At 26.3% G+C, this 15503-nt stretch overlaps 3 protein-coding genes across 6 annotated transcripts; 1 reads left to right on the top strand and 2 right to left on the bottom strand.

Moving 5' to 3' along the window:
- Positions 1–3313: 3313 nt before the first annotated feature.
- Positions 3314–9207, bottom strand: LOC102672929 (protein bicaudal D). Of its 2 annotated transcripts, XM_006613055.2 has the most exons (8): positions 8754–9207; positions 8281–8421; positions 7365–8201; positions 7134–7280; positions 6797–6829; positions 5002–5431; positions 4674–4928; positions 3314–4103 (listed from the first exon to the last, which is right to left on the bottom strand). In XM_006613055.2, the coding sequence occupies exons 1-8, from the start codon at positions 8961–8963 to the stop codon at positions 3823–3825; spliced, it is 2334 nt and encodes a 777-aa protein (XP_006613118.1). In that variant the 5' UTR covers positions 8964–9207; the 3' UTR covers positions 3314–3822. The 2 variants fall into 2 exon arrangements, with proteins under 2 accessions (XP_006613118.1, XP_006613119.1); XM_006613056.2 differs by lacking the exon at positions 6797–6829 and having other exon boundaries at positions 8754–9206.
- Positions 9208–9964: 757 nt separating this feature from the next.
- LOC102672609 (CCHC-type zinc finger protein CG3800) lies at positions 9965–15235 on the bottom strand. Of its 3 annotated transcripts, none has more exons than XM_006613051.2 (3): positions 14972–15235; positions 13390–13643; positions 9965–13197 (listed from the first exon to the last, which is right to left on the bottom strand). In XM_006613051.2, the coding sequence occupies exons 2-3, from the start codon at positions 13630–13632 to the stop codon at positions 12973–12975; spliced, it is 468 nt and encodes a 155-aa protein (XP_006613114.1). In that variant the 5' UTR covers positions 13633–13643; positions 14972–15235; the 3' UTR covers positions 9965–12972. The 3 variants fall into 3 exon arrangements, with proteins under 3 accessions (XP_006613114.1, XP_006613116.1, XP_006613115.1); XM_006613053.2 differs by lacking the exon at positions 14972–15235 and adding an exon at positions 14596–14715; XM_006613052.2 differs by lacking the exon at positions 14972–15235 and adding an exon at positions 14601–14703.
- LOC116185221 lies at positions 14420–15124 on the top strand. Its single transcript, XM_031509188.1, has 2 exons — positions 14420–14755; positions 14857–15124. Exons 1-2 carry the CDS (start codon positions 14519–14521, stop codon positions 14950–14952), a joined length of 333 nt encoding a protein of 110 aa, XP_031365048.1. The 5' UTR covers positions 14420–14518; the 3' UTR covers positions 14953–15124.
- Positions 15236–15503: the final 268 nt, after the last annotated feature.

The following is a 15503-nucleotide window of genomic DNA, read 5'->3' as shown; positions in this document are numbered from 1 at the left end:
CTCTCTCTCTCTCTCTCTCTCTCTCTCTCTCTCTCTCTCTCATTTTCTTTTTTTTTTATGTAAAGAACATTCATCTATCATTATTTAAACAATCAAATTTCGAATTGTATTACAGAATTTAAAATTTAACCCTTTGAGGCATTATTTCCTTTAAATAATACAACATTAATAACATTTTCAAGTAATTTCACATCTACATTACGCGTGAAATAAAATATATCTGTTAATATCAATAATGAAACCATATCAATATCTTTATTATATTAAATTACTACTATTGATATCAATATTCTATTCAATATTAATCTCAAATACCTGTTCTGAATACTTTAATAATCGAACACTCAGACATTTAAATATTTGAATATTTAGATATTTATGTACTTGTTACATTATTTTTATAACATACAAAATTTATAACATACAAATTAACTTATTATAGCGAGATAACAATATGTTTTATGCACAGTTTGCTCCACCAAAGGGTTAATATTATACAATGTTTAATAGAAGATGTATTCTCGTATTCTTGTTTTTTTTTTTTTTTTTTTTTTTTTTTTTGTTATAAACGATCCCGAATCGCCTTTGGACAACGCGGACGGCAAGGCGAAAAATCGAGGACGAATTTATGTTAAGGACGAAATCGGAAGGAGAATATAGTAACTAATAATAGTAAGAATAATTATGAAAGAAAAGAATATTTTTTTTGGTTCATTCCTGGCAATGGTGTAAAAAGAAGGGAAGGGACGGTGACTTGAGGCTGGCTCGGTTTATGGACACAAATTAAAACTATGTACCTGTGTCTATCGCACACAAAGTTCAACTTTAATGAAACAATTTTAACTAAAACAAAAAAGAAATAAATTTAAAATAATTTCCATTGCACTATTAATACAAAAAATTAAATAATAAATAATAATAATAGTAATGGGAAAATAATATAAAACAAAAAAATAATATTTAAATTTTATTTAATTGATTGTTAGCTAATATTAACTAAATTGAAACAAAACATAAATAAAGATTTCTCGTTTTTTGGATTAAAATTGTAGACACAGGCAATACAATAACCATACAATATAAATATAATAATAGTGACAATTGATAATCAATGAACGATGAATAAATTATTTTTTAGGTACTCATTTGGATTTCGCGACGAAGCTGGCAGCAATATCGCAATAAACAATATAAAATTGTAATATTGATAATAATAATAGTAATAATAATAATAGTATTAGTAGTAGTACTAGTAGTAGTAATAGTAATAGTAGTAGTAATAGTAATAGTAATAATAGTAGCAATAGTAATAGTAATAGTAATAGACATAATAATAATAATAATAATCATAATAATAATAAAGATAATACTTAAGTAATAATGCTAATAACAAATTTGATTAAAGACAGTTTATAATAAACGTATAATATTACGTACATATGCAGGATATATTAAAATTTTACAATGATTTAAAATAAATATTAAATGTAATAAAAAATATAAATATATATAATAAATATTTTCTTTTCTTTATAAAATTAAAATAAAAAATTTTAAGCAAATTTCACCATTTCTATCTCGCTAAAAATTATAAAATTATATAAAATTGCATCCTGCATAATGTATCATATATATATCTCTACGAAAATATAAGCATTCACACACATGCTCGCGCGCACTTCAACAGTTGATTAAAATTTCGACTTAATTGTGAAGATGCTAAATCTCGTAGAGATATTAGATATCAATAAAATATTTTTTTTTGAAAATTAAAATTTTGTTTTGAAATTAATCTTTATACTATTTTATATATGCTCTTTTACTTTTTCTTCTTCGTTTATTTTGCACTCGTAAATTAAATGTAAAGAATAATATATATATATATATTGAAAGTTACCGTAATCCAATTTTGTATCAACAAATATATAAATCATTAAAGCCTTCTTGCACAAAAAGTTATTAATTAATAATATTATTAAATAAAATAAAATATAACGAACATCAAATCATATATATATATGATTTTTGTTGCATAATTTTTATAATTCTTAAATTTAACATTGAATAAAATGATTATTTGATTTGTAATTAAAAAAATTTATTTATAATTCTTTATTTAATCTGTTATTATTATGCATACAAAAAAACATAAATAAGTTATAAAATTTCGCTAATAATATTAACTTGATTATGCAAGATGGCTAAAAATATATATGAAATTTAAAAAACAAAAAGAGCAATATATATATATTCATAAAAATATATATAATTCCAAATTACAGTTAATAATCAATTTGTTGTCTCACACAATAACTAGATTGAATATTAAAAAACGTTTATTATTAAAAACAATTATTATGCATTGATCAATATCAAAAAGCACAGTTATAACTTAAAAAATGAACGGTTAAAATATATAAATAGATATAAATTAACAACAATTACTAAATAAATCTGAAGTGAATGCAATAATATCACTAATAGATATAAAAAAGTTGCCAAATTACATAAAATTGATTTAAAGCCTATTTAGGCCAAGTTTTATAAAATACTATAAAAAATGTTTTCTTGAAAAATACTAAAATCATGATTATTATATAATAATCTAGCAAAAACGAGTTAAAATGCCATTGTACCAGAGACATTAAAAAACAATGACTGAAAGAAAAATGATAAATAAAATAAAATAATATTTTTATGCAAGCAATAAAACACTTCCTCATAATTAAAATAGATTGATAATCCAGACTACTTGGAAAATGGGTCCCTAATTCTGTTATTTTGCTATTCTATACGTCTTTTTTCTCAATTCTATACATCTATTATGTTTTTTGTTCTACTTTGATTATAAATGCTACAATCGCGCACAATAATATTGTCTCTATGGTATGCAATGTAAAGTTCTCGTTTTTTCTTTCGTTTGTTTACCTAAAAACAGTATATGTTCATTTTATCATGCATCTCATTAATACAAAAAAGTTGATGTATCATCATAATTACTATGTAACTATATAAATTATTCATGCGAAATTATTTACGATATAATAATAATAATAATACTCAATCATAACGAAAATAAATCTAACTACAAAAGGAAAATATGCAATTGTTAAAATGTAAAAATAAACACATTTACAATTCAGATATATTTTCTTACAAAAGAAAATAATTGATTATAAAAATCAATTTTATTAAATATCTAATTTTATTAAATATCAATAAGCGTGCTATTTACGAGAATCTTTGATCAATTCTTTGTGAATAAATCTTCAAACATAGAAAATTTTAGCAATTTTGCAACAATGTCGCATGAAATAAAAATTTTGCATAACAAAAACACATTCTATGTTTGTTAGACATTTTTACTAACAATATTGGTAACAGAAGACAGAGTTTTCTATGAATTTCTATGATATGGAGCAATATCAATACAAGAACATATGAACATTTCAGAATTTTCCAAATGTTCTGCTTCTTATCCTTTGTAACGCATATTTATAAAAATTGTTTATCATAATAAAAACAATTTTTTTCAACTTTCAATTTTATGAAATAAAGTCAAATTATGAAAAAATAAACTCATAATATAATATAAAAATATTATATTACGAATATTATATTATGAATTTATTTTTTTTTGTTGGCAACAAATTAATCAATGAAAATATAATGCTAAAGTATTTTTGTCATTTTTAAAAAGTAATTTTAAAAGGTATAATTAATTTTTTGTAGCAATATAATTCAATAATGAATAGTAATAGATTAAAATATTTAAAATTCTTGTTTTTCTCAGAATAGCTTGCTCCACATCTTCATCATTTTCTAGAAAAATTCTCTGCCTAAATGAGGACGGTTTGTTTGTTGCGACATTCGCATTCTACCTCGGCCACTTGTACTAGTAGCATGTCTTCGAGTATTTCGCAACTCTCTATCGACCTCTAGCTCTTCCAATTTCATAGTTAAAACGAGTTTTTGTTGCACCGCTAATCTTAATAGTGAGTTCAATGTTTTTCTATCATCTTCTGCTGCGGCTAATTGACGTTGCAATTCATCAACTTGTGTGACGTATTCTTCGCAACGTGCAGCAAACATCGCACGTAAACCTGAGAAGTGGTTAGCAGGTATTAACACCAAATAGAAAGAAGCTTATGAAATATCAGAAACATGATAGAAAATTAAAAAATATATTAGTCATATAAAAAGAAAAATTTTTTTTATAAAGTATAAAGAATATATCATATGTTTAATTTCAATAAAAAAAAAAGTATTAAAAAAAAAATAAAAGCGCAGAAAGAAAACTATTTTTATAGATATATCGCTCTGTTATTGTATTAAATATAATAAATATGATAGTATATATCATTAATATATGTTAATATATTTTGTTACGAAATGAAGCAATATTGTTGATAACAAATTCCTAATGCAACTGCAAAATCAAATGTAACACAACTCATTATAAGCAATAAAATATACATAAATGCTGATAATAAATTGTTAATTTTATGTTAATAAGTTAATATAAAAATGTTAGTAACAAAAAACAGAAAAAAGGAAAATATTAACTATAACTATATAACTATAACTATTAACTATATTCTTAAGTATCATCTTAACATATTACTATTATAAACATATTGTTAAAAATTTGAATAAACTTTTCAATCACTTACTTGAAAATGTTGCAGCATTTTCTTTTAACATCCTAAGTTCATTTCTTAATTTTAACATGGTTTCATTAACGATGCTTTTTTCGTTTTCATATTTGCTCTTCAAGTTTGTAAGTGCTACTTCTGCAGTATTTTTATTCGATTTAAGCACTGTTCTTAAAGTTGCAATTTGCTCGCGTTTAGCCGAGAGCAAAGCCTTCAATCTAATTACTTGTTCTTGTAAATCTGCTACTTCCACTTTATTCTCATTTACTGATCCTGTAATTTGTAATAATTGTGTTAATAAGGAGAGGTTAATTGTTACAAATAAGAAAAAAATTGTTCAACTTACCTTCGCAAACGTTGCAAACATTCGATTGCATTCCTTTAACTTTGGAAAGTTCAATTGTATGCTCTACAGCACTTCGAAGATGTTTTATTTGATCTATCGCGGTTTCTATATGTTTCGCAATTTCTTTTGCTTTACTCAAACTTTCTAAATCCTTAATTTGGATATCGGTTTTAAATAAAGTCCGACACCATTCTATTTTTCCATTTTCTTCCTCTTTTTCGGGAACAATCTTTTCATGATCGAGAACCACCCTCGAAGGAATTTCTCCATTAACTGTACAAACATGATGATAAAGTTGTGCAAGTTCATCCGAAATATTTTGTAAATCATTTTGTGCAGAATCCAGAAAACCACCAGCTTCTACTGCAAGTTTTGAAAGGATAGAAATATCGGATTCAAGTTGTATGCTTCTTTGTTCTGTATCTAAAAGCTGAAATATAATAAATAATTTTATATTCATATTAATTTTATTTTTTAGTAATTAATTATTTTTATTATTTGTTACATATTTATTATAAATTTATATAAAATTTTTCTTTTCAACAAACTACTAAAAATATAATCTACAAGTTAAAATAAGAAAAAAATATTGTATAAAGTTTAGTATAATAAAAATAATAAATAAAGTTGTTTTTTGAACAAATATATATATAACACAATATAAAATATACATCAAGATTAAAATGATTTACAAGAAAAGATTTACAAGAAAAATAAGTAACTAAACATATTAAAAGCTAATAAAAAAAAATTAATAACTTAATGATTGATATTCAATAAAATTCTCAAAATTTACAATATAATAAATTTCATTTCACCCTGATTTAAAACTTGTATCATATAATTATATTTACATTACATATAATATATAAGAAATATTTTAAGATATTAAGATGATAATATAAGATGATAATATAAGATGATAATATTAATAATATTATATTATTTTCAAAATATGATAATTAATTATTTTCAACATAATTAGAATTACAAAAATATTATTGATATTTTGTACATTTTATATTTTAAATTTTAAATTTTAAAATTTATTACTACATATATATTTTTATTATATTTTATATTTTTTATTTTTATATATTAGTATTTATATATATAATATATTTATAATTTAGAGAAATATTATAACCAAACTTCATATAATATAATATTTTTATTTTAGTTTCTCAGAAATTACGTTTCTGCAATCTGTTGAGAAAAACAAGAAACAATATAATATTTGTTTCTTGATTAAAATCTTGATTATAAAATCAAATTGTTTATGTTTCAAAAAAACGACATTTGACAATTGAAATAATTTTAGTAAAACTATATCAAAATCATATATAGAATGTCTGTTTGAACATCGTGCAAATCGCTCTGTGAATCTGACTCATGCTACATTAGATGCAAATAGAAACGAATAGAGGGAGAATATTCATTGAATTTTTGTTCCTAAGCACATTCTATTTTAAAGCCACAGTGCATAGCGATTGAGATCCGTACATTTATTCGAGCATTCGATAACAGAACATTCAAATAGATAATGTGTCAACTCGTTTATGAAAACAAAACAATGCATATAAAATTTATGATTTTCATAAAAGAGCTTGATAATTTATGATGTGATATAATCATCAATAGCCATGATAATATTTATAGTTAAGAATATGAAATTATCAAAAGCAACAAGTTGTTAGGACATTGAAAAGCAACTTGTACGGATCATTAAAGGAGCAAAAGACAAGTTGTTATTATAATAATTGGTAAATACGTCAAAGGGATCACACGTTCCAACCTTTTCTCGAAGGCTCTTCTCTGACTCAGGGATCTGAAATGCCATAATTTGTATTCAAAGTCTAAATTTTGAATATTAAATATTATTATGCCAGAGTCACAGTTATTCTTGTTATTTGTTTTTTATTTTTTTTATTGAATCTTTTATCAATAAAATTTTATTATATTATTGACTTACATTTCCATTCTTCATAATATTTGCCACAATGTTGCTGTTTATAAATTTATAAGACAAAAAATATCATACAAAAATAAAAAAAATTGAATTTATGATAATAAAAAGACAAAACTAAAGAGAATGAAATAAAAAATGAAAAAAATAATAAATAATCATATACCTTGTTTCTGAGATTTGTTAATTCTGTTCGTAGTTGTTGAGTTGAATCAGATATAGTTAAACCATTTTCTAATTCAGCTAAATCCTTTTGAAGTTGATTCACTTCACGTGCAGACATAGTACTCCATTGATGATATTGCATAATTGCCTAAAATAAAAAGACAATTAACATATATAAATATAAAATATTATAAAAAAGTAAAAAATTTATTTCAGTATATTTCATATATACCTGATTCAATTTATCTAATGTTGGTTCTTCAGTTTGTTTCTCAGGTAACTTTGAGTGAAGGTGATGGAGTGATTGCACATGAGCTGCTAATTGCACTATACGTGCAACAAAGGACTGTAATTCATTTTGACTTTTTTCAACTGCATATTGCGATTCTCGTAAATTTTGTGTAAGATGAGCTTTTTCAGATTCTGCTAGTTCTAATTGTTTTTCTAATTTCTTCAGTTCATTTAAATGAATCTCAGAGAATAAATCAACTTGTTTATCAGTAGCAGAAGTACCTGGTTCTTGAGTTTTTAAATCTGCTTCAATTCTACGTAATGCAGGAGAATCATCTTCTCCATCACTACATATAGTTTGATCTTCTGTAATTCCTCGAATTGAAAGCGCAAGATTACTAAGATTATAGATTGATTCACTATTAATTCTTTGATCCAATTCTTTTTTAAGAGCATACTTTGCTTCCCGCTCAGCTTGTAAGGATTCGAGTGCTTCTTCCATTTGCTTTTCAGCAATTTTTTTTAAATTTGTTAATTCTTCAACTTGGCTATTTAAAAGTTCCACTTCTTCTGTTAATCTTCTTATTTCGTGTTTAGCACCTTCAAATTCTACTTGACTGGATCGTAAACCAGACACTTGTTTCTGTAATGAAATATTCTCATCTTCCAATTCTGAATAATCTTGTAAAAGTCGAGCTTCACGAAATCTACATTCACGTAACATAGTACGTAAGGATTTTCTTTCTGTTTCTGCTTGCTGATGATCTTTTCCAACTTCCTCTCGTTCTTGTAATGCATGATCACGTTCTGCTTGTACACGCTCTAATTCATGACGTAACTAAATGAAACAATTAAATAAAAATTATATAACATAATAAAATTATTATTTTTATATTTTTTCAAAATATAATACATACTTGTTTTGTTTCATTTTCTAATTCAATAATTTGTGTCTGAAGAGATGTTTCTCTTGCAGCACTTTCATTAAGAAGAGTCTCTTCTTGTTCAATACCACTTTTTGTAGTTAATTTTGTGGTAGTCTGAAATTTTGCTAAAGCCTAAAAAAATCATTCATATAAGAAATAGTACTATTTAAAAATCAAAATATTTTCATTATATATAATTATATATATTATTATTATATTATTATTATATAATAATTCAATTTTATTATTAATATCAATAAGCAATCTAAAAGAGAATATAAATTTATTTATCTTATTAGAACATACAATAATTAATGTCTATAATTATAATCTGGTATATTTATAATTTTTATGATGAATTTTTATGCTAAAGAAATTAAAAATTATATATACTTATTAAATGTTCAAAAAAAAACTACTAGATAATTTATGTATATTAAAATATAAAAGTTATTTGAACTAACCTCTTGCGTGATTTCCAACTCGTGTTTCGTGTTTTCGTAGAGGGCCTCGAGATCGTTGCATCTTTGTTGTAAGGCAGACTTCTCTTCGAGCAAAGCAAGACCGTATTGAGCAGATTGAATTTTTTCTGTAGAAGCTAAATCTAATTCGCGTGAAAGTCTCTCGATTTCAATCCTGAGCTCCTCTATCGTGATTCCTTCTGTCGTGGCCATTGCTGTATGAACTGATTATTTCCTTTACCGACAGATTCCTTCTCGTCGTTACCACAAATAAATCGGAGCATCGGAGGTCGTAATATATTTTAAACGTCAAGGCATCATGCGAATGTTCGTGATGCAATCTTTTTGGTGTGCCCACTTCCCGAAGTCTCACATCTTCTGAAAATTCACGACCGTTTGACAGACGTGAGATTAAGGTGAGAGGGCACGGGAAACTCACACAGACCGGATACATATTCCTACATATGTTCCATGTTCCTAGATTCTTATTTCGTTATTCCATCGTTCCGTTCTGTTATAATAGTAACATGACATTGTAACTTTTTAGTTACTTATTAAATAACTTTTTAAATAATCCATAACATATATTCATTTTAAATTAAAAAAATAATAAACTAAATTAAATAATCAAAACTTATTTAAATCAAATAATAATATATAATATATAAGTTTAATTTCAAATATTCATTTTTCTTCAAAATATCTTCACATCTTCATAGATATGAAAATTTAAATATTATTATAGATAATTGAAAATTATTTTAAACGATATTATTAATGTTTATAATTAATATTATCTAAAAAGATAATTTAAAAAATATATAATCTAATAGTTATAATTGTTACAGTCACTTATCTTTTTGTAATTCAACTTTTTTTTTTAAAAAGAATCATTACTATGTATCATTTCTTGTATAACTACATGAAGTAAGTTAAACACTTAGATAAGGAAATTATTTAAAATATAATAAAAAACGAACAAAATCCAAAATATTTTTACAAAAATATTAAAAAAAATATTGAAATAATTCTAAAAATAATATCTATAAAATAAACTAACTATTATTATTATTATTATTATTATTATTATTATTATTATTATTATTATTTATATTTTTTATAGTTATAGATATTAATTAAAATTATGAAAATTTATCAAATATTTAAAAAAAATACTATAATATATACAAAGGATTAACAAACTAAAAAAGAAATTATAGATTTACATTTTATTAATAAGTGATCTCCTCTTTCAACTGAAACATAAATAGTACATGAAGTATATTCGTATATTGTACTACACTTCCTTAGTCATAGGTGCAACAATATAATAGATGATTAGAATCATCTGATAAGCTTTATATGGGGAATAAAAAAGAAAAACAAGATCTCGTCTTTGCCTCTCCGTACACATTCTATTTCAAAAATTCAGTTTAAAAACATAACTTCAAATACTCCGCAATCCTTTATTACTTTGTAGCTTATTTTCTTTTTTTTTTCTTCCTCTTCATCCTCTTCTTCATCTTCTTCCTTTAAGTATTAATAGATTAATATAAGTCGAGCCGTGATCGGCCGTACACGGATCGAATTAGTTCATACACTGTAACAGTCGTATTCTTTACAATATTCATACGTAAGTCTTGTAGCAGAGACAAAAGCGCAGGTGCCCTATTTGCACTCATTTTTAATGCTCATCTGAACCTCCGGTGCCACCAATGAACCTCACACCTAAATCGTATATCTTCAAGGTATGTTTTTTCTTTCACCGATATCCTACATAGTAAGACATCGATAGTTTTTTTTTCTCTTTTTTGTTTTTTTTTTTTTTCTTATACGATATATATCATTTATCCGTGTCCATAAATGTTGAAGTCATACAACATATTGATTACAGAAACGAAGAACAAAATTACTTTCATACACGAATTTTACTCGGTTTTTTTTTACATCTCATGTATGCAATGAGAGCACCAAAGGTTACGATCCATTAGCGAAATACAATTTTTTGATCCTCCAAATCTCGTCAGACGCACTAGCGCACTGATTACTACTACCAAAATCATTGAGATCGGTTTAAGTCCCGAACAATTAAATGTATAAAATGTTACAGGACACCTTTACTACCCGATACATAACGCTCAAGGCGCTTTTTATCAGTTCCACCGAGTCAGGCACGCCTGGCTTCTGAACATTAATACACATTGTCGCTGCTGGTAAAAACATCATCAGTTTTCCTGTACACACGTAATGCACATGACCATGCATGGTCATTTACCACATAATTTCAAAAAAAAAAAATATTCTTGAAAAGTTGTATAAGTACATGAATAGACATGTGCACAACATGTTCACGTCAAATCTACCTAGACTGAACATAGATCCGTGAACGATCTTAATTTAAATTGAATTGTTCGTTCAGTAGAACGAATTTTCAATCAAAATATCAGGGATTCAATCAATTTATATGCCCTAACATCACTGCTCGCATTTATAAACGGTATTACCGTTCAAATTTAATTGTAGTCTATTTCGCTTATCATTAGACATTTTCATTCATCGCATTCTTTTTTCATTTTTCTTTTTTTAGAAAAAATCTTGCATATCTTTGTACTTGTAATAACATAATAACCTGCTAGTACCACGTTCACAAAGAAATATTTCCAAATTCATAACATTTTCTTTTTTTTTCATTGCCTCATGATCTATAACAAATGTGCTTGATAAGAGAAAAATTACTAGACAAATCGTATCTAAAAATTTCGTTCTACAACTTATAAAAAAGATTAATGTAGTACTTTATACATGAAAATATAATTTGTTCTTTTTTGTGATGTATAAATAAGAGAATCATTGGAATTAGTCACCAGCAACGACCAGAGTATATCTAGCTTTTTACAGTACAAAATACAGCTCCTGCATATATGTATGTATATATGTATACACATATGCGCATATATATATATACATATACCTAGTAACGAAATATTTCACTATATGTAAGGATATAGTAAGGCAAAGTGCATCCTTTGAAAATTCGTAACAATCATTGACAATATGAACAATGGTGATTCCTGATATAACAATTATGATCGTACATAAAAATATTCAAACTTGTAGACCTCTGTGTTTATATGTATATATATATATATATATACGTCATAATGATCGTTGACGATCATACTGATAATTATATTCATTTTCACTTAAAGAATCTGATATACGAAACATGCATATTTTTCTCTAATTTATGATAATCTAATTAATAATATTCCAAGTATAACTGTATATAAACTCGCAAATACTGACAATCTTACAATTGTGCAGTTTTTATTGATCTGAAATTAGATTTAGTTATAAAATAAAAAATCCTCATTACATCCTTACACATTAAAAATTGGCGTTACTAAACTTTACTTATATATATTCAGGGCCGGCATGTTCATTTCCTTTCCCATTACTTCTGAACTTTTTTCAACTCGAGTTGCTAGAGAGTTCGAGAGGGAGGACCGGATACAAGATGCGTGGATGTGAGAAAGGAATATAAATTAAATTTATTATAATCTTTTTTTGTATTCATTATTATATCCCTTTCTTTCAAACAACTATCCATTCATAATTTAATGGACTAATAATTTTTTTATTTGAATATGAATTATTAACAAATATCTCAAATCCCATTAGTCAAAGCTGACAAAATATGTTATAAATGTTACATTTTTAAAATTTTTTTATGAAATATATTAATAATCCATACATCTTGCATCACAAAACAATACATGTACGAGATAGTTTGAAGGTCAGGGGACAGAGGATTCATGTCTCTACTCTAATTCAATTGAATGTTTATAATATTATTACATCGTATAGTGTGTAATGCTGGATGTGTCCTATGTGTAAATGTACTTTGTGCGCGCGCACGCATGTATAGTGTAATGTAACAGCAATTAAAAAAAAAAACAAAGACATCATAAGAAAAAACCCTTGCGAAGAGAACAACGACATGTAGAAGGGAAGGGAAACTAGGAGTAAAATGGGTTTCCGAGAGTTGGATATGGGGGAGAGATGGAAATTCGAACGACTATGACAAAACGCATTTTTAGCAATTATACGCATCAACGAGACATACGTTCGCACATCCCTACCTAGCTACAATCCCCGGTAGTAGCGCGCGCGACGGTAAACGGCTTATCGTTAAGCGAGCGGCACGGATTCCGGTTATCTCCTACTTTCTGTCGTCCTGATCACATTCACGGCTTAAATGACCAGTCTTGCCACAAGTATAGCATGCCTTTCCTCCGACTTCAGTGCAATTTCGAGCAAAATGACCTGTTTTATTACAATTGTAGCAGCTTTGCATTCCAAAACGTCCAGAATCATTACCACCTTCTGGACAGCTACGTGCCATATGACCAGTCTTGTTACAGTTATAACAGCTCATCTCAGGCCCCTGTTAAAAACATTCTAGGTCATGACATTATTTTATTATCAATATATTGCATAAAACTTTGCAATATATTAATATAAAATATAAAATAAAAAAGATTATATTAAATATTGATAAAGCAAAATAAATATATTAAATATATTAAAATTTAATATTTAATATATATGTTAAATTATGCATTAGAATTATAATAACCTGTTGACAGTCTTTTGCAATGTGCCCTACACCTTGGCAGCGATAGCAAAGATCTTGATCTTCTTTACATTCTCGTGCAAAGTGTCCAAATTGGTTACACTTGTAGCACTTGTCGCGACCACGCGCAAAACCACCTTCTCGATCACGGCCACGATCGCCTCTACCACCACCTCCACCACCTTGTGGACACTCCCGTGCATAGTGACCCATCCGGTTACATTTATAACACGCACTTGAACTCATTTTTTATAAATCTACAACAAAAATAATCAACATATTATACATACTTTATAGCATAAAGACATGCATACATGATTTGATATTGAAAGTTTTAAATTATATTAATAAATTCAATTTAAATCCATAAACAAATAATTTAAAAAAAAAAATTAGAATTTCTGTGTTTCTTATTACTTTGCTTTTTACATTTATAAATATATGAACATAATTGAATGTAAAACAAACTGGCATAATTATTAATATATAATTTTACTTTCATATTATGAAAAAAATTAAAAATAGAATAAAAAAAAGTTTTAAAAAAATTGCTGATTATAAAATTAATGCAATTATCTTCGAAACTATATATTTATAATGATAATATTTTCATTTTTAATATCACAAGTTAAATAATATATAAATTATAATATATAAAATAGTGCATACTAAAATAAATAACAGATTAAAATATAATATTCTAAGATCTGAAATATTTGAACTATTATTATACTCTGAAACTTCATAGTATTAAATAATCATTAATAAGTGATAAAATAGTATTTACAATTCACAAGTACATATTTAACAATGAATAATAATAACTTTAAAATATTATTTAAAATAAAACAAAAAATGAAATTTGGAAAACGAAATATTGTGATTGAAAAGATTTAAAAGAAAGTTATGAAAAAAAAAAAAAAATTAAAAAAATGAAAAAATTTAAAAATATATTTTTTTTATTTTAGATCTGCAAACTACAACAAAATTGCAAAATATGCAATTGATAAAATATATCATAGAATATAATAAACTATTTTAAATAACAATATATATAAAATGGCATCATGTATCCAATCCATTTCTACTAGGAGTATGTAGAATACACGTGTTTGAGAAAAGCGTCGTGCACATGAAAGTTTCTATTTCAAAAATATTAACAACACATCAACATTTTACTAGAAAAGTAATATTCAAATCATTATGTACAAAACCCTTAGAAATCGCCGTCTATCGTACAACGTGGCTCTCTTGCCCCCACTTTGCAGTGGTGGTACGCAAGTACGCCACGGCGCGAAGATGGCATCCAAGACTGACGCCGTACTGCGCTTTTTTTGCCTCGCTAAAGAAAAGATTGTCGAGGGGCGAGGTATACATATACGATAAAACATAAAAACTATCGTATTGAGTGGTAAAAAGAAATTTCCTCCGTGATACGGGCAGATGAAATAAAATCTTCATTTACTGCAGAATAAAAAATTAAACCAACGAAGTCGAGGACCACGTGTGGAATCGCACAGAAAGAACCGCGGATCCGCTATCGCGACATATAGGAACATTCTTTAGAGACGACATAGCGACTTACCTCTGGTGCTTGATGGAAACGCACAATAAATCCTCCTTTCGTTGGCTTTGCCGACACGTCAGGGACAATAGGTCCGCGGGAAGTACTGTTTTCCTGGGAAAACTCGAACCGATACTCAGCCGAATGACTGCGGCGACCATTGACTACGGAAAAGAAGACCAACCAATCGCCGTTATGTTGCCCGCCAAACTCCGTTGCAATAATGAACGCCACCTCCCCTTCTGCGGCTATTGAATCGACTAACCGATTTAAATCGAAAATTGTTAATTTTTTCTAATGAAAGTCTATGCTTTTATATTTTATATAATATATTAATTGTTTATTAAAATATTATGGTTTTATTGATACATTAATTAATACTGAAATGAGAGAAAACAATATTATTTTGAGAATATTGGTGATCAACCTCAACAGCTATTGGTTCAATATCATTGAATCTGTTTTGATAACTCATTTCAACCAATCATATTACACTTGGAATGCATTAAAATTTAATTTGAAGAAAATTCGTGTAAAATGCGAACCTCTACAT

This window comes from Apis dorsata, unplaced genomic scaffold (genome assembly GCF_000469605.1).
Source record: "Apis dorsata unplaced genomic scaffold, Apis dorsata 1.3 scaffold_132, whole genome shotgun sequence".
NCBI classification, from domain to species: Eukaryota; Metazoa; Arthropoda; class Insecta; order Hymenoptera; family Apidae; genus Apis; species Apis dorsata.
This window is presented reverse-complemented; position numbering and strand designations above follow the sequence as displayed.

Bases quoted from the DNA above. Each gene is read 5' to 3' on its own strand.
- LOC116185221 (XM_031509188.1), top strand. From the start codon at position 14,519: ATGAAAGTTTCTATTTCAAAAATATTAACAACACATCAACATTTTACT. The intron at 14,756-14,856 runs GTATACATATAC...CATTTACTGCAG, and splicing joins AAAGATTGTCGAGGGGCGAG to AATAAAAAATTAAACCAACG.
- LOC102672929 (XM_006613055.2), bottom strand. From the start codon at position 8,963: ATGGCCACGACAGAAGGAATCACGATAGAGGAGCTCAGGATTGAAATC. The intron at 6,830-7,133 runs GTATATGATTAT...ATGGCATTTCAG, and splicing joins TAACAAATCTCAGAAACAAG to ATCCCTGAGTCAGAGAAGAG. The intron at 4,104-4,673 runs GTAAGTGATTGA...ACCACTTCTCAG, and splicing joins AAATGCTGCAACATTTTCAA to GTTTACGTGCGATGTTTGCT.
- LOC102672609 (XM_006613051.2), bottom strand. From the start codon at position 13,632: ATGAGTTCAAGTGCGTGTTATAAATGTAACCGGATGGGTCACTATGCA. The intron at 13,198-13,389 runs GTTATTATAATT...TGTTTTTAACAG, and splicing joins TTGCAAAAGACTGTCAACAG to GGGCCTGAGATGAGCTGTTA.